The following is a 17,778-nucleotide window of genomic DNA, read 5'->3' as shown; positions in this document are numbered from 1 at the left end:
TGAATATAGCTTGTCACATCAAGCAGGCAATATTTGTATGTACAGCCTAGAGAACATCAATATGGCTTGTCACATCAAGCAGGCAATATTCGTATGTATAGCCTAGAGAACATCAATATGGCTTGTCACATCAAGCAGGCAATATTTGTATGTATAGCTTAGAGAACATCAATATGGCTTGTCACATCAAGCAGGCAATATTTGTATGTATAGCCTAGAGAACATCAATATGGCTTGTCACATCAAGCAGGCAATATTTGTATGTATAGCTTAGAGAACATCAATATGGCTTGTCACATCAAGCAGGCAATATTTGTATGTATAGCCTAGAGAACATCAATATAGCTTGTCACATCAAGCAGGCAATATTTGTATGTATAGCCTAGAGAACATCAATATGGCTTGTCACATCAAGCAGGCAATATTTGTATGTATAGCCAAGAGAACATCAATATGGCTTGTCACATTAAGCAGGCAATATTTGTATGTATAGCTTAGAGAACATGAATATAGCTTGTCACATCAAGCAGGCAATATTTGTATGTATAGCCTAGAGAACATCAATATGGCATGTCACATCAAGCAGGCAATATTTGTATGTATAGCCAAGAGAACATCAATATGGCTTGTCACATCAAGCAGGCAATACTTGTATGTAGCAATACTTGTATGTGCACCCATGAGAACATGAATATAGCGTGTCACATCAAGTAGGCAATACTTGTATGTACAGCCTAGAGAACATGAATATGGCTTGTCAGACAATACTGGCACATGGCCATTAAGTTACAGGGTCTGTGTCTTTCCAAGTCAGAGGACAAAATAATGTCTTATACTTGATAAATTGGCATGTTGTCAGGCAATCAACTTTAAAAGCATTGAGAATTTCAATATTATTGCTCCTTTTAATAAATCATTCCTCTTTATTTATTAACATCATTGCGCTGATAATCTCATGACTTTTGTTTTTTTTCAATTACCACAGAAAGAGATCCCTGATAATTAGCTGGTAGCCAGGTCTGCTACTGCTGCAGGAGTACCGAGTTACCCCAGCATCTCCACTATGCTCTCTTTATAATTGATGAACAAAGCTAACATTGCACAAATACCACATGCTCACTGACATCCATCGATAACTGAGCATGACTAAATACATGGGGTGACACAGTAGCGGTTGTGGAGTCAGCTGTAACAGGGCACCATGCCACAGTGATATTAGCATTACCTCACACATTTTAACAAAGACTGAAGATGACAAGCACAGTCCAGTTGTTAACCCACCACACTTTAACACAGAATTACATAACAACCACGGTACTGAGTACGTCTTACAGTCTAACACAGACTTAAGATGACAACTGCAGTACTAAGTACCTGACACACTTTAACACAGAATTACAATGACAACCACAGTACTGAGTACGTCTTACAGTCTAACATAGACTTAAGATGACAACTGCAGTACTAAGTACCTCCCACACTTTAACACAGAATTACAATGACAACCACAGTACTGAGTACGTCTTACAGTCTAACATAGACTTAAGATGACAACTGCAGTACTAAGTACCTGACACACTTTAACACAGAATTACAATGACAACCACAGTACTGAGTACGTCTTACAGTCTAACATAGACTTAAGATGACAACTGCAGTACTAAGTACCTCCCACACTTTAACACAGAATTACAATGACAACCACAGTACTGAGTACGTCTTACAGTCTAACATAGACTTAAGATGACAACTGCAGTACTAAGTACCTCCCACACTTTAACACAGAATTACAATGACAACCACAGTACTGAGTACGTCTTACAGTCTAACATAGACTTAAGATGACAACTGCAGTACTAAGTACCTCCCACACTTTAACACAGAATTACAATGACAACCACAGTACTGAGTACGTCTTACAGTCTAACATAGACTTAAGATGACAACTGCAGTACTAAGTACCTGACACACTTTAACACAGAATTACAATGACAACCACAGTACTGAGTACGTCTTACAGTCTAACATAGACTTAAGATGACAACTGCAGTACTAAGTACCTCCCACACTTTAACACAGAATTACAATGACAACCACAGTACTGAGTACGTCTTACAGTCTAACATAGACTTAAGATGACAACTGCAGTACTAAGTACCTGACACACTTTAACACAGAATTACAATGACAACCACAGTACTGAGTACGTCTTACAGTCTAACATAGACTTAAGATGACAACTGCAGTACTAAGTACCTCCCACACTTTAACACAGAATTACAATGACAACCACAGTACTGAGTACGTCTTACAGTCTAACATAGACTTAAGATGACAACTGCAGTACTAAGTACCTGACACACTTTAACACAGAATTACAATGACAACCACAGTACTGAGTACGTCTTACAGTCTAACATAGACTTAAGATGACAACTGCAGTACTAAGTACCTCCCACACTTTAACACAGAATTACAATGACAACCACAGTACTGAGTACGTCTTACAGTCTAACATAGACTTAAGATGACAACTGCAGTACTAAGTACCTGACACACTTTAACACAGAATTACAATGACAACCACAGTACTGAGTACGTCTTACAGTCTAACATAGACTTAAGATGACAACTGCAGTACTAAGTACCTGACACACTTTAACACAGAATTACAATGACAACCACAGTACTGAGTACGTCTTACAGTCTAACATAGACTTAAGATGACAACTGCAGTTCTAAGTACCTCCCACACTTTAACACAGAATTACAATGACAACCACAGTACTGAGTACGTCTTACAGTCTAACATAGACTTAAGATGACAACTGCAGTACTAAGTACCTGACACACTTTAACACAGAATTACAATGACAACCACAGTACTGAGTACGTCTTACAGTCTAACATAGACTTAAGATGACAACTGCAGTACTAAGTACCTGACACACTTTAACACAGAATTACATAACAACCACGGTACTGAGTACATCTTACAGTCTAACATAGACTTAAGATGACAACTGCAGTACTAAGTACCTGACACACTTTAACACAGAATTACAATGACAACCACAGTACTGAGTACGTCTTACAGTCTAACATAGACTTAAGATGACAACTGCAGTACTAAGTACCTGACACACTTTAACACAGAATTACAATGACAACCACAGTACTGAGTACGTCTTACAGTCTAACATAGACTTAAGATGACAACTGCAGTACTAAGTACCTGACACACTTTAACAGACGAACAGCACTAAGGCCCTATGCCTGGAGCCACAAAACAATCTTAAACTGCATGATTATACATATGCATAATTTTGGAAACAATTTTAAAAACATGCCTAGCCATGAGTTTTGACCCATTGGTAACACCAGCCTTTTTCCACAGCTTAGTATCCTTGTTTTCTAAAAGTTGTCAAATGATCTGAAAACTGATGCTAAAGAACTGATTATAAGGTTGTATAAAGAACAAAGACAAATTCCCAAACTGGCTCATGAAAGCATGGCATGTTTCTATGGACTACAAATTCTTTTCATTCTTTAAAAGATATTTCAGCAAATATTAGCTCTAAAATGTCATATAAAGAACATAACGAAGTTGTTAAAAAACCCAACAAAACTGTGTCATGTACTAATGTTCATCCAACTTCTAAATGCCTTTCAGGAACTTCAAATATGCCTCAGTTGCTCACCATACTTAGTCTACTATGAATGGTGCTGTTACACATCAAGTACAAAACAAACAGCAAAGGTGACAGAGAAAACTGTTCACTGATCATGATTGATTGATGTTGATCAGGTTGTTGACAAACAAGCATTAAGTAACAAATGGGAATATTACAAACAAATTCAATGAAAACATAATCTGAACATTCAGTGAGAGACCTGGCACAGGAAAATAAATTTTGTAAGGATTTAAATGATGGATTTCTAAGACACCCGTGTCAGTGAGGATGTGAACTTGAAACAATGTAGATTGTGGTGTAAGACAAGGAGGAACTCAAGCTGTTAATTACAAGAGTAAATAGATCTCTGATTTTTCTGACAAATGTGTGGTTGTGAATGGAGGCGACAAGCAACACGTCACAAATAATGAATCACGAATACCTATGCCTAGACACTTATGCATGACAACCAACTTGACGTTGTCACAGCATATGAGTTCCAACAGTTACTTTGATAAACATGATCCTTTAGCCATCCCAGCATTGGTGCACATGCACAGATAACAACAAACTGACATACTTCATTTCTCATCATTTCTGAAATAATATGAATATCATGTTCACTGTAGTCTTTTCCTAGCCAGGATCACATTATGACAGGTTAGCTTCATCGTAAAGGTTATTGACATCTGGATGAGTACTTCCACTTCAAATACAAAAGTCATATCTAATATTTCATATTTGATAACATGAAAACATATTTACATTTGCCCAAGGAAACTATCAACATTCTACTGGAAAAAAATCTGTGGGACAAACAAATAAGTGAATGACCTGACTGAAATACTACTTTCTGTGATCTGTGATGTAGAAACAATACACACCAACACTCAAGGGTGGAGTTGCTCTTTAAAGCACATATGAAACATTAAAGACCCAGACAGAACAACACATATCTCCTGTTGGAGGTGTAACAATAACACTCAGTAGTTGCCCTCCTAATCCTGTCTATATCTACAGTATATATACTGTTATAGGTAATCAAAGAGCATACTAAATATCAGTTTGTGGAGAAGAACTGACAGGCCAAGGGTTAGGGCAAAGACACAGTCTGCATAGCCATGTTTGACCACACACCACACAATCTCCAAATGCTTGTCAAGGGGAATGTCACACTACCACGCAGTAACACGAGAGAGGACTCACATTGCACAGCATATCCACAAAGGTCCACGGCCTCTTCAAATGTTACAGGGAGCCTGCCCTGTAGGATGTCTTGCTTGACTTGCAGAAAAAACAGATACCTGAAAACATAGAAACTAGTACAGTAAATTCAACTGCAAATGAATACACACAGGCTCCTATCCTATGAAAACATTTACAGATGATACAAACATTTAGTAAACAGGATATATGGACCATCATCGTTTCAGGATCTAAAACATTTAACCCTGGAAACAGACAATAACATAGACTAACAGCTAGTCTCTGAAATGAACATATTTTACTGAAAAAACGTCCATAGTGAACAAAAAATAATATAATGAAATGGAGCCCTTAGACTTTCTGCATCTTCATTTTCCTGAAGCTATGAAAATCTAGACTTTCCACATTTTCTAGACTTGCGTGGGCTTTCTTGGATATTTATACTTCAGGGTCTGTACGACAGACTAACAATAACATAGTGGTCTAATGTAGTTTAATTAAAGACCAACCATTTCATTTAGGAAACATTTTCCAGCTGAAAGCATGTTCAGTGAAGACAACCAGTTTCTCTAAGAGGTATCAACAAACAATATTTGGTAAAAGCATGTGATCTCTCACACTGCAGTGAACAGTATCTCTGTAAAACTACAGCTGGAGAGTTTGAGGGTGGAAATACTGCACAGGTTTATATTGGGCAACTATGTTGCATAGAATATGTTTGTAAAGGTTTGAGTATAGACATACTGTACGGTATGTTTAAGAATCAAAACCCAGAAAGTACAGACACACATAACACATCACAGACATGTCATACTGTACTAACTTGCACAATGTGTAACATGTGGAAAGAAATGTACAGGATTACGAGACAGTGACATTGCTGAACTTACGTATGTAGATAAAAATGTACCGGGGTATGTGACTGAGACAAGGTTTGCTAAACAGTGCTGTACAGTGAGTGAGTGAGTTGAGGTTTACACCGCACTCAGCAATATTGCAGCTATATGGCGGCGGTCTGTAAGTAATCCAGTACCAGTCCCATGATCAACAGCATGAGCATCGATCTGCACAACTGGGAACTGATGACATGTGTCAACTAAGTCAGCTACACTGACCACCAATTCCCTTTAGTCGCCTCTTACAATGAGCAAGAGTCGCCTTCTATGGCAAGCATGGGTTGCTGAAGTTCTATTCTACCCCAGACCTTCACGGGTCACAGTGTTGTGCAGATTGTTTGTAGATGGAAGAAGGTTTTACAGAACAGTGCTGTACAGATTGTGGATGGAAATTTTCACCATGTTTGTAAGTCAATATGTTGTCTGATAGTTTGGTACAAAGATAGTCACATGACACTAACTGTGTTGCGGAAATTATTTTTTTCAAGATGTATTGATCAGGATTCACTATTGTATTCAAGTCAATTTCATCTCTTGGGCAAAAAAATGACAGATCTGTGAACATTCAGGACACAATACAGAGACGCTGGCAGAGCAGAATAACCAATTACATTCCACTGATCCCAATCAGCCGAAACTGCAGTAGACAAACAAGTGTCAATCACTACCAAGACAGACCAGGATTAACCTATCTACCAGTACTGAGATCAGCAAGCAACCTCATAAATCATTACCCCAGTCTAGGCAATAATTGCACCTTATCTTCAACATACTGGAATTGATTTAGAATATAACCACCATCTTGGTTTAATAGCCTTCTCAGGCAGAATTTGACTTAAGCAATGATCATCTTAAAGAATCTTAAAAGTTCCAACAATACAGACCTCTATGTCTGGAGAGCAAGTCATCTGTACAAATATATTTAGATATAATCCGAGAGCAAAACTTTAAGGTGTATGAGTGATGTACTTCAGTAAGAACGTTAGAAACATCGGTTTGAAAACAGCCTACTTCTAAGTCTCAGTAGAAGGGACATGACACCATAACATGCACAGACTTTCATCGGGGAAAACATCACAATATTAAAACGTCCTGGCGACTTGCCAATGACATGATGCGTTGTATGGCCAACAATAATCTTCGAGGAACAATAACCATAAACATTGTCAGACATATCTCTAATAATATTCATTGAGCTGAAGCTTCACAAGTCACTTGCTTATATTGGGACATTGTAATGGTGCATACATCTTCCCTACAGATAAAGGGTGAGGTGTCGGTTCAGCAGGATCAACTTTAATCGTTGTGGCTAAAAACCAGTGGGCAAAACAAACGTTCTACAAGTTGATCTATATTCCTGTGATTACCAATATCGACCTGATCAGGCATTGACAAACCCACTCAAGCTGTTTGGAGAAATGGGAGAGACAAATAACTGTGTCTAACAACACCTCTGATATTTTTTTTCCAATATCCATGATTATTGTTGACTTGATGATTTTTACATTCATTGTTAACCCCCTGGGTGCCAGAGGGACATATATGCCCTTCCTTTGAAACATCACTTTAAAGCCAAATAAAACTCAAAATATATCATGCACACAAACACGCACTATAGTTTAGAATTCTATAAAATGTCCTGTTTCTACATATCACCCCTACCATGTAAACAAAAAGCAAAAGTATTGACCAAGGCATAGCAATCTGCATGTATTCTTCAACAAGGACCTTGACAATGAACAGTAAGCTACATGTATACTTCAAAATGGTACTTGACAATGAACAGTAAGCTACATGTATACTTCAAAATGGTACTTGACAATGAACAGTAAGCTACATGTATACTTCAAAATGGTACTTGACAATGAACAGTAAGCTACATGTGTACTTCAAAATGGTACTTGACAATGAACAGTAAGCTACATGTATACTTCAAAATGGTACTTGACAATGAACAGTAAGCTACATGCATACTTCAAAATGGACCTTGACAATGAACAGTAAGCTACATGCATACTTCAAAATGGACCTTGACAAGGTACAATAAGCATACTTTGACATGGACCTTGCCAGGGTACAGAAAGCTACATGCATATTTCGAAATGGACCTTGCCTGGGTAAAGTAAGCTACATGCATACTTCAACATGGACCTTGACAAGTTATAGAAAGCTGCATACATACTTCAACATGCCACCCAATGTGATTATCATCTACATGTTGTTCCTTGATGTTAGGACCCGTGAAGGTCCCGGGGTAGAATAGGCATTCAGCAACCCATGCTTGCCATAAAAGGCGACAACGCTTGTCGTAAGAGGCGACTAACGGGATCGGATGGTCAGGCTGCCTGACTTGATTGACACATGTCATCGGTTCCCAACTGCACAGATCGATGCTCATGTTGTTGATCACTGGATTGTCTGGTACAGACTTAATTATATACAGCTATATAGCTGGAATATTGCTGAGTGTGGCATAAAACTAAACTCACTCACTCACCCTTGGTGTTATGAGACTCATCTAACATGACCAGTGCTATGAAATACATGAAATTCTAGTTGAGCTCATGATTCTCCACTTCAGTAAAGCTCCCAATGGCGATATATCATGTTATTCTCAAAACAAAACTTTTCTACTGGGACACATCAAATCAGTTATATCATTTCCAAATTTGATTTGTTGGTTCAATCAATTTTCTGACAACAATCATAAATGCGGATTATTATCCCACTGATGCCAGCTTTAAACAATAAAAGATACAACATCAATGTCATTCAAAACCCAGCTCCATCATGATCCCCACTGCAAACATGGCTTACTGCCATCAGACTGCTACACGCAAGTCTGGAGCCATTGACTTGTGAAAAGCATGATCACTTTCAAAGAGGAAGAAATCCCAAAACCTAACAGTCATATTGATCAGCAATTAAACATCATCTGTCCCTCAAACAGGGAGAATGTCGCACTAATCGACACGCAAAGAATCTTCCTTCTTATCACTGGCCATGTGAAGATGAGTAAAGCATTTTAATACATTCTGTCATCATGAAGTGTCTCTTTCTTACACTGCTGGCACCTGGCACACTGATAATTTGCATGGCTCTGCTACCAAGTGATTTACACAGTGAATAGACCCTGTGCAACTGTGATCTTGCTATTTACTTTGCCTAAGTGGGAATTAAATTTTCATTCTCATTTCTCCCTTTTAGAGCGTGTCCAACATCAGATGCTGATGTAAACAGGGCTGTATACAGGGATGGCCATTCAGTTGCCGGTGTAAACAGGGCTGTATACAGAGATGGCCCTTCAGTTGCTGGTGTAAACTGGACAGTAAACAGGGATGGCCATTCAGCAGCTTTTCTAAACAGGGCTGTATATAGGGATGGCCCTTCAGTGGCTGGTGTAAACTGGACAGTAAACAGGGATGGCCCTTCAGTGGCTGGTGTAAACAGGGCTGTATACAGGGATGGCCATTCAGTGGCTGGTGTAAACAGGGCTGTATACAGGGATGGCCCTTCAGTGGCTGGTGTAAACAGGGCTGTATACAGGGATGGCCCTTCAGTGGCTGGTGTAAACAGGGCTGTATACAGGGATGGCCCTTCAGTGGCTGGTGTAAACAGGGCAGTATACAGGGATGGCCCTTCAGTTGCCACTGCTCTTCAAAGACAGTGTTACAGGTATGATAAATGTCATTTAAAATGCAATGTAGGATGTGGTGTGACAATTATTTACCTGAATCTGTTTTCAAGTTCTTGAATCTAACTCACATCTTAATTTTACATGCAATAAAATGGACCAGGATTTCAATGTCAGGCTGATGAACATGAAGAATGTTTAGTGGTTTAGATTGATACAAACACCTGCCAACCTCTGCTACCTCTGCTGACAGTGAGGAAACATGGAGTGATGGCTCACATTGCATCATGCCTTGTGATCCACAAGGTGGATATATTAGCTGCTTCGGGTGATGAAAGAAGAGGTTGTGATGATTAATTCATCCCATTCACTACACCTGGAAGGCTGCAGGTCTTGGTGCAGAGATAGAGGAACTGAGATTAATCATGTTGTAAGTGTCATCACCTAGAACATTATCAACCCACATGTTCTTCACAGACATTGCACTACACATCATCACCATAATGCAGCCACTACAGGATTTTACAGAATCTTTATCTCAAAGCAGCGTACATTTGGTTTAATCATGGTTGCATTCCTGCTCTGTAACTTCTCTGTGTAGCAGACATTTTGTCTCCGCATATCACAAATTCATGTCATGATCTGCTTAATAGGAAAGCATTAAGAATAGATTGTCTCCAGCAACTCTACCAATTGATTTAATGATGTTACTTATGATGATCTGACTGAAGATGACATCATGCACTGAGTGAAGTCATGTCACACTGTGCTACAAATGAACAGCCAACTGAAGACATTAAACCCAGTATACCACTGCTGGGGAATAAACTTGCCACATACACCACTATTGTGTATAAACTAGTTAACAACCTGTCAGGACATACGCCCCATGAAACCACACTAAATACATCAAGTTACCCTCGCTGAACCTTTCCTTGTCGAAGATCATGCTTTGCGGTAACTGCTTAATTACACACATTAGACGTTATTACATGTTTACTTGGTATAATAAAGTTACACAATCTACATGTAATTGGACACGTCAAATAACAACATCAGAACATTCAAACATAATATTCCAGTTTTCTTCCATTAAGTAACTGATGATCACCTAACAGAATCAGAGAAAGTCATGACTAGATCAGCAAAAGCCAATGCTAGTTGAGTCAATCAGGGCTCCAGTATCCATGGCAGGACTTCCTCCAGCTTCAACATGATTACAACCAGTCTATTAGCCAGGGTTTCATGTGTACTATGTGAGGGCTGAAACACCATAGCACCAACCTCAGGATAGAAAACCAAACTTTCCCACAGGAAACAAAGCATGCAGCTATCTACTGACCAATCACTGACCTTGGTTCAAGTATCAAGATCATCTATTACTGGACTACTGGTTTTCTATTGCCACCGGACAACAATAAGCATGACCTATGTCTCACAGCCTCTAACCACTTCAAGAAATTTAGTGGGCAAGTTTTAGCTAATATTGCACCAGTATCATTGCAGTCATTAAATAATGTTTGGATCTTGTGAGCTAGTGGCTGACTGCATGAGTGACTGTTTCTACACTCATGCCATACAAATTCCAAAATGAATTATAATACAAGGCTAAGAAAGAACTGAACACAATATTAAATGACCAACTTGAAAAATAACAGCTGAGGAAATCTCTCCCATACTGACTACCATGACTTCAGTTATGCAACAATTAAATGTCATGACAAGAATACAATATGTACATCAAACACTGAACTACACCTTTATTACAAAAAAAAGCCATTAACCATTTCTGAAAACAATCCATTGATCATTGTAAATTTATTGGTTAAACAAAACAGATGTGAGCGCTTTGTTCAGTTCAAGAGCTGTAATTTGTGGCTATTCAATGAAAATAGCAGAATAAAATACATGATATATATATACATTCATGAGCCCTAATTTCAAGTGTTATGATTCATTATTTTTGGCGCAAACCCACAGAAAACCGGTATTGGATTGATCAGAAGAAACTTCACAGGACTTTTCTGTGTGAGACCTGGTGAAAGAGGGAGAATTTCTCATTCTACAAGTGTTTCATTTATCATTTTTCATTTAGTATGACGAGATAGATGAAAATTAAGATCGTGAAATCTAACTTGTTTTCTAGAGACTGCAAAGGTCAGCAGATGTGATGTCACAGACATGGATAGCTTGATAAAATCCATTTGTTATTGAATAGTAACAGAAAAATTGGAGATATTTCGTCTGTCAAACCCAAATTTTGCGGATATAACTGTTAAAAATGATTAATCAGAGCTCATAAGAATTTTTTTGTGTATTTTTGACCATATAATTGGCACCTAGTTTGACCTTGTATGCTCCCCGAAACAGTAGTCAATCAACACGAGTTTTTCAGTTCCCTTTATTTGAATTTTTGTTCATATTAGGCCCATTACTTTATTCTACACTGAGTATGAAGACAGCAAATATATAATTGTGATGCATGTTGATGCTAGCTTGTTTTTTTCACATGGTAAACAACGTTTACAAACATCAGCCTCAACAACAGGTGTACAGATATGGACATGGCATATGTTTCAAAACAACATTCATGCTTTTCTTTTTTTGATGATGTTCTGGTAGTAGCAACTGCATGATACATATGTTTTATAAACTAAAATATATTTCCAGTTATAGTTTCACATGAAATTGGGGCTGATTTAATAAATTTTGCATTCATATTACATGCATGCAAAAATTATAGAACAAGCTGAATTACATTCATAATTTTATGCAATAAATCAATGTTCTTGCTGAATAATTATGATAGATTTGTCCATGCTTTATGCTTCATAGCTGGTTACAACTTTAAACATTTTCATATATTTTCAAATGTTAATTGATATTAAGAATATGACAAGTACTTTCTTCGCCCAAATATCATGTGTACAGACAGTCAGGACCTGTAATGTATTTGCGAAGTGTAAATAACCAGTTTTTAATTAACATCTTTCAGTGATGTGGAAAACTGACAATTTTACAAAAGAATTTGAGTAGTACTACATGTATATATGGACAGATGCTTCATATCATTTTGTTTCTATATAATGTCTTGCTAAAATGTACATGGAATACAAATGGGTGATGAACTATTTTTGTTTTCAACTGTACCTCTTTGTTTGGTGAATTATTTTGAATCATGCATAACTAACGTCATTTATGTTGTTGCATTTCTGATGGTATTACATATATGTTATATTGTCTCTGGTGAAAGTAAGCAGGCCTCATATTCTGTAAATAGAAATTATCCTACCTTATTATATTTTCCTGGGTTTATTTTCCTTCATGACTTCAGATTCTGCTTACGAACGTGTATTTTCAAACATCCTTTGTGTTTGGTCACTTAGAAAAAACTTGAGTTTGGCCACGCCCTTATGCGTCACCTACGCTAAACATGGTAATTTCTGTACAAAGACAACATTTACCTAATGACACCATGTAATTAATTCCAGAGAAAATAGTTGGATCTATCAAAATGATGGCACATTTTTTTCAGCATCACAATGCATGTGGAGCTGTTTGTTTACCAGCGTTGCCATGATAATTCCTAATCGTCCAATCTGTGATGTAACACTGAGATTGGTTTTGTTTATAATTATCTAAACCGAACGTTTCTGATTTTTAGAAAACGCGAAACTTATGTGCTTTCTCTTCACCAAAGAACAAAAAATGTTGATCAAATTATAAAAAAAATATTTCATTATGAAGAAAATATTAGACTGGGTACCAGTAAACGTGATGTACTTGAAGTCAACAATGGCCGTCATTTGTGAGTGTGCCGAGAAGTTTGGCAATCACATTTTTAATTCAGAGGCGTTTTGTTTTAAGGTACCTACACTTATTGAAGATTTATATATTTAGAAAGCTGAGAGTTACTGTATTCCATACATAATCATATGACACGTAAATCATTGAATAATTCTTGCAAGTTCTATTTGGATGTCTTGCCGAATGAGTTCGACAGTAGCACTGAGAGGATTAAAAGTGCAGAAATAAAATTTTGCACTGCACTCCTATATACACGAAGGGTGATCCCCCAAATATGAAATCAGTCCACTGAAGTGTGTTTAAGCTACTTGTGAACAAAAATCTTAAAGGTTTTGTCCAAGTACGTAAACTGACCAATCTCTTCCACAAATTAGAAAGTCATGACCAAACTGACTACATCAGATATCATTTTGACAAAGTGGTTTTCCAAATTTGAATCTATTGGTTGAACAAATTATAAAACTGTTAATCATCTACATGACCACTTTCTCACCTCAAAAGTAATGTTGCCAAATTTACTGCCCAACAATGATAGATTCTGGCAGGCGACAGACAGATGACTGATGGCAGACATAATGTATGCCTTGCATACAGGAAGCCATGCATAGAAGATCGACATAATGCAACAATGTTGTTGACATCCCGTGAACACAGACACCATGTTGTGACAGCGATGGTGCTATAACGCCAAGCAGAAACCTGTCAGAGGTATACCCACGCCAGATGTTGCCTCACACAAAATACAGGGTCTCGGAATACTGAGGTGTCTCCATCCGAGACCCATGGCAATATACATGTATGTATCATTATTGTATCAGTATGTAGCATGCACCTAACATGTCTGTATGTTGTCTGTAAGCTGCTGCGGCAGAATGATGGATTGGAACATCTTTGTTTGAAACAAGACTGAGTGAGTAGGAACAGTAAAAGCAGATAGCTCTAATAATCAATCACCTGTCAGTTTAGATTTGTTCAAGTCAATTAAACATCATTCACATAATTGGTTTCACATGTTATTTACTTGAAACACATAACACAGCACCTGCTGTTTTCCAAAATATTACAAATCGTGTTCATGGTGTGACGACTTGCATGTTTGTTCCAGAGTTGTGTAAAGTTTCCCAGCTTATGAAACAGTTCTGAATGGTTTTGTTGGCATGTGAGGGTGAATACTTGCAACAAACAATACATTTCATTGCAGTCCATCATAGACAATTGATCTGGACTAGGTACTGAATCAATCATCAGAACACCGCTCAATACAACAACTACACATTTATTACCAGTTTGGGAATGCATGAGAAAGCTGCAAGAAAACATCTACCCGATCTATATCAGTTAAGGGATAAACTGAGCAATTTAAAACCTGTAACAAGGTTTCCACGGCCATCAGAGGGTTGAAGGCCAACAGGCTCTTTGAATGGTATGCACAAGCTGCCATAATTTTACGGATGACTACTTTCTTGTAAGGAGTGTTTTCATTCGAGGCTTATGAGGGAATACAAGGCTCCTTCTTCATTAACACTGAGGATAATACCGTATCTTAGGCTTGGCCAGTATACTTTCCTGTTTTACAGAACTGACTCATTTAAAATAGCAATTACAACAAAAATTAAAATACTGTCACAAAACTATGTCCTCAGCTCTCGTGTATCAGCAACATGTAGGTGGAATGGAGATGAAATGGCAATGGCAAGAATCACGGAGTGCCCAATAAATATTATAATACAGGCCTTGGAATTTCATAAAGTGTACTTCATTTGGGTCTTGTGATCACCATATGTTTTCACTGTAAAAGGACGCACTCTTTCTCAGGCCTCCCTGATCAGTCTGAAAGGGACACTTTCCTCCACCCAATCTATTGTTTCAGAATAGAACTGACACCAGAAACAACTTTATGCTTTCAGTAAACAGCATTCATTTGATAAATGAAACATTTTCCATTTTAGGAGAAATCTGCCTTACATATCTTCAGGGAGTGGGTGGGCCATTCAATTGAAAATATACATCTATGAAGATAAAATCTGGTGACATTTTCATTATCAATAGCTTTAGAAAAGAAATGCTTCAAACAAAAAACCTTGAAACTCATTTGTAACTGTCTCCACCGGAAGTGGCAAAAGGGTTTGGATCTGACCACTACAAACCTCTGTTACACAGAATAATATGAATACATGTTCCTGTGACAATACAAACAACCACCCTCTATATTCACTCATCTTGTTTCCCACTGAACTCTCTAATACAAAATGCTTATGCCAGTGGATCTTAAAACATACTGATTTTCTAAATATCTAAATCCATAAACCATAAAAAGGAAACAGTTTGCCTTTGATGAAATTTGCTTGGAAAGTGCAGATTGTTTGTGTGATGTACATCCTCTACCGACATCCTACTCTCTTGACAACAAAGGTCAACAATTGCAGTTTCATGGCAAGATACATTAATATTGGTCAATTTCACATCAGTGTTGAGGTTTCAGAAGATGCAATATTTGATGTTGCAGTGAAACCTCTTTAGGGAAGTGAAGCTGACATCACGGATCTGTAGAGCTTACAGGGAAACATCTGGCAATGGCATTCAGCAGTTAAAAGTCATTTCATTTATTAAACACAAAGTTAGACTAATGGCCCCTGTGGTATTTATGTAGACATTAATACTCAGGTGACATTGTTGAAACAACTGAGCAGTCTCCAGCGATGTAAATCTTGTGGTGGGTGTAACTCAACACTACATTCTAGATTCTTTCATGTGAGTGTTTGACATTGCAGTGAATTGTATTGTAATTAGAGAGAGAGTGTGTGAGTTTGATTTTACACCACTTTAAGCAATATTCCAGCAACATCTTGGCAGGGGACACGAGGAACAGGCTTCATACATTGTGGGGAATCAAATCCAAGTGTCAAGTGAGTGTCTCTCAGTTCTAACATAGTTTCTCCTCAGATACCACACTATGACCAATCGTAGTTGTATCCCCTTCCCACTGAGACCTAGACTGGGCTACAAAAAATACCATCTTAACACATTTTAAACTAAACAGAGGCAAGGATGAAAACATGTAATGTGTTCTCTGGGCAGATGTTTCATCCACCTGACAATGGAGGCAATCAACTACATCACAACCAGCATATTAACAAAGCTGATGGGATTCCAACCCACTTCAAGTCAGACTTGAGTCCTAGTAATTTCTGAACAGAGAATTACGATTGTATCAGCAATCACTTACCCTTCGGAAGCCCTCTGTACACCGTGACAGGACCATGCATGGAAGGATGACTTATCCATACTTAAGGGTATACAGACATACCTGGTTATTTCTTCTTTCAACTTGCAAGGGTCAGCAGCGTAGAATTTGACACCAAAGTAGAACGTGTAGGGTGTGCTGCTGCCTACAAAACACAAACCATTCAGATCAATGCATGCCCCAATGTCAATCGTATATGTCAACAGAAACTTCTTCTTTCCAACAATTTGTCAATGAAAGTGAGAGTTGGCTTGATGCTGAATGGGCAATACCATAGCTAGGAGTCAATGACAACATTATTTCAGCAACATCATGTCAGTTCAATGTGGAAGCAAACACCCGCTTCCTGTAAGTCACTGATACTGACAAACTAAGAACATTGATCCAGATGAATGTGGGACTTAAACTCAGGATTCAGACACATATAAGGGGACACAACTCTGTACATCAAGCAAATACCCGCTTCCTGTCAGTCACTGATACCGACAAACCAAGAACACAACTCTGTACATCAAGCAAATACCCGCTTCCTGTCAGTCACTGATACCGACAAACCAAGAACACAACTCTGTACATCAAGCAAATACCCGCTTCCTGTCAGTCACTGATACCGACAAACCAAGAACACAACTCTGTACATCAAGCAAATACCCGCTTCCTGTCAGTCACTGATACCGACAAACCAAGAACACAACTCTGTACATCATGCATCTGGGCCACCAATGATCCTTTATTATCTAAAATGAATCAGAATCAAAGTGAAATCTATTCAGTTCAATTCAACTACCAGCAAAAATATTTTCCCCCCAAAACATCATCATTCATCTCTTGAAAGTATTGATTTCCATGAGCATTGTCATCATCTAATGTCATTGTCATCATTTAATGAGTTAAATGATGACATTTGTGTGAACCTAATCTATCACTGGTAGCATTTTAGAAACAATTAATCTCAAGTTTTCATCCCAATGTTAAATCCACTGCAACTAATGCACCAGTTACACTATACAAGACCTGAAGGATCCACTTCCAAAAGAGCGGCAGGAATTTTCCAATCATTCCAAGCCCATCTATCCATTATTTTGCTCATTTGTTTAACATATCCTTGTTACAGAATTGTATCTCATTCTAGAAGTAAACAGCTTAGCTAATGTCCATCTGTACAGAATGACTGTATTTTCAAGTTATGCAGAAACTGAAAGTAACGGTGATCAATAATCTTTTGTTCTTATCTAGATGCAGCATCTGCGTGTCAGAACACCCCAGTCGAGGACCAGGAAGCTAATGCATACTGGGCTTTGATAATGTTTACAATGT

General features: G+C 38.0%; 1 protein-coding gene across 11 annotated transcripts in view; it reads right to left on the bottom strand.

Moving 5' to 3' along the window:
• LOC137277315 (band 4.1-like protein 4) overlaps nucleotides 1-17,778 on the bottom strand; it is a 121,463-nt gene that overhangs the window by 41,222 nt on the left and 62,463 nt on the right. For all 11 annotated transcript variants that reach the window (XM_067808989.1, XM_067808995.1, XM_067808993.1 and 8 more), the window contains exons 4-5: nucleotides 16,525-16,606; nucleotides 4,881-4,978 (exon numbers count right to left, since the gene is read on the bottom strand). In XM_067808989.1, the coding sequence (XP_067665090.1) occupies nucleotides 4,881-4,978; nucleotides 16,525-16,606 (180 nt within the window). The remainder of the gene's footprint in view (nucleotides 1-4,880; nucleotides 4,979-16,524; nucleotides 16,607-17,778) is intronic.

Source organism: Haliotis asinina, chromosome 3 (assembly GCF_037392515.1).
Source record: "Haliotis asinina isolate JCU_RB_2024 chromosome 3, JCU_Hal_asi_v2, whole genome shotgun sequence".
Classification (NCBI taxonomy): domain Eukaryota; kingdom Metazoa; phylum Mollusca; class Gastropoda; order Lepetellida; family Haliotidae; genus Haliotis; species Haliotis asinina.
The sequence above is the reverse complement of the archived record's forward strand: the minus strand, read 5'-3'. Positions and strand labels throughout refer to the sequence as shown.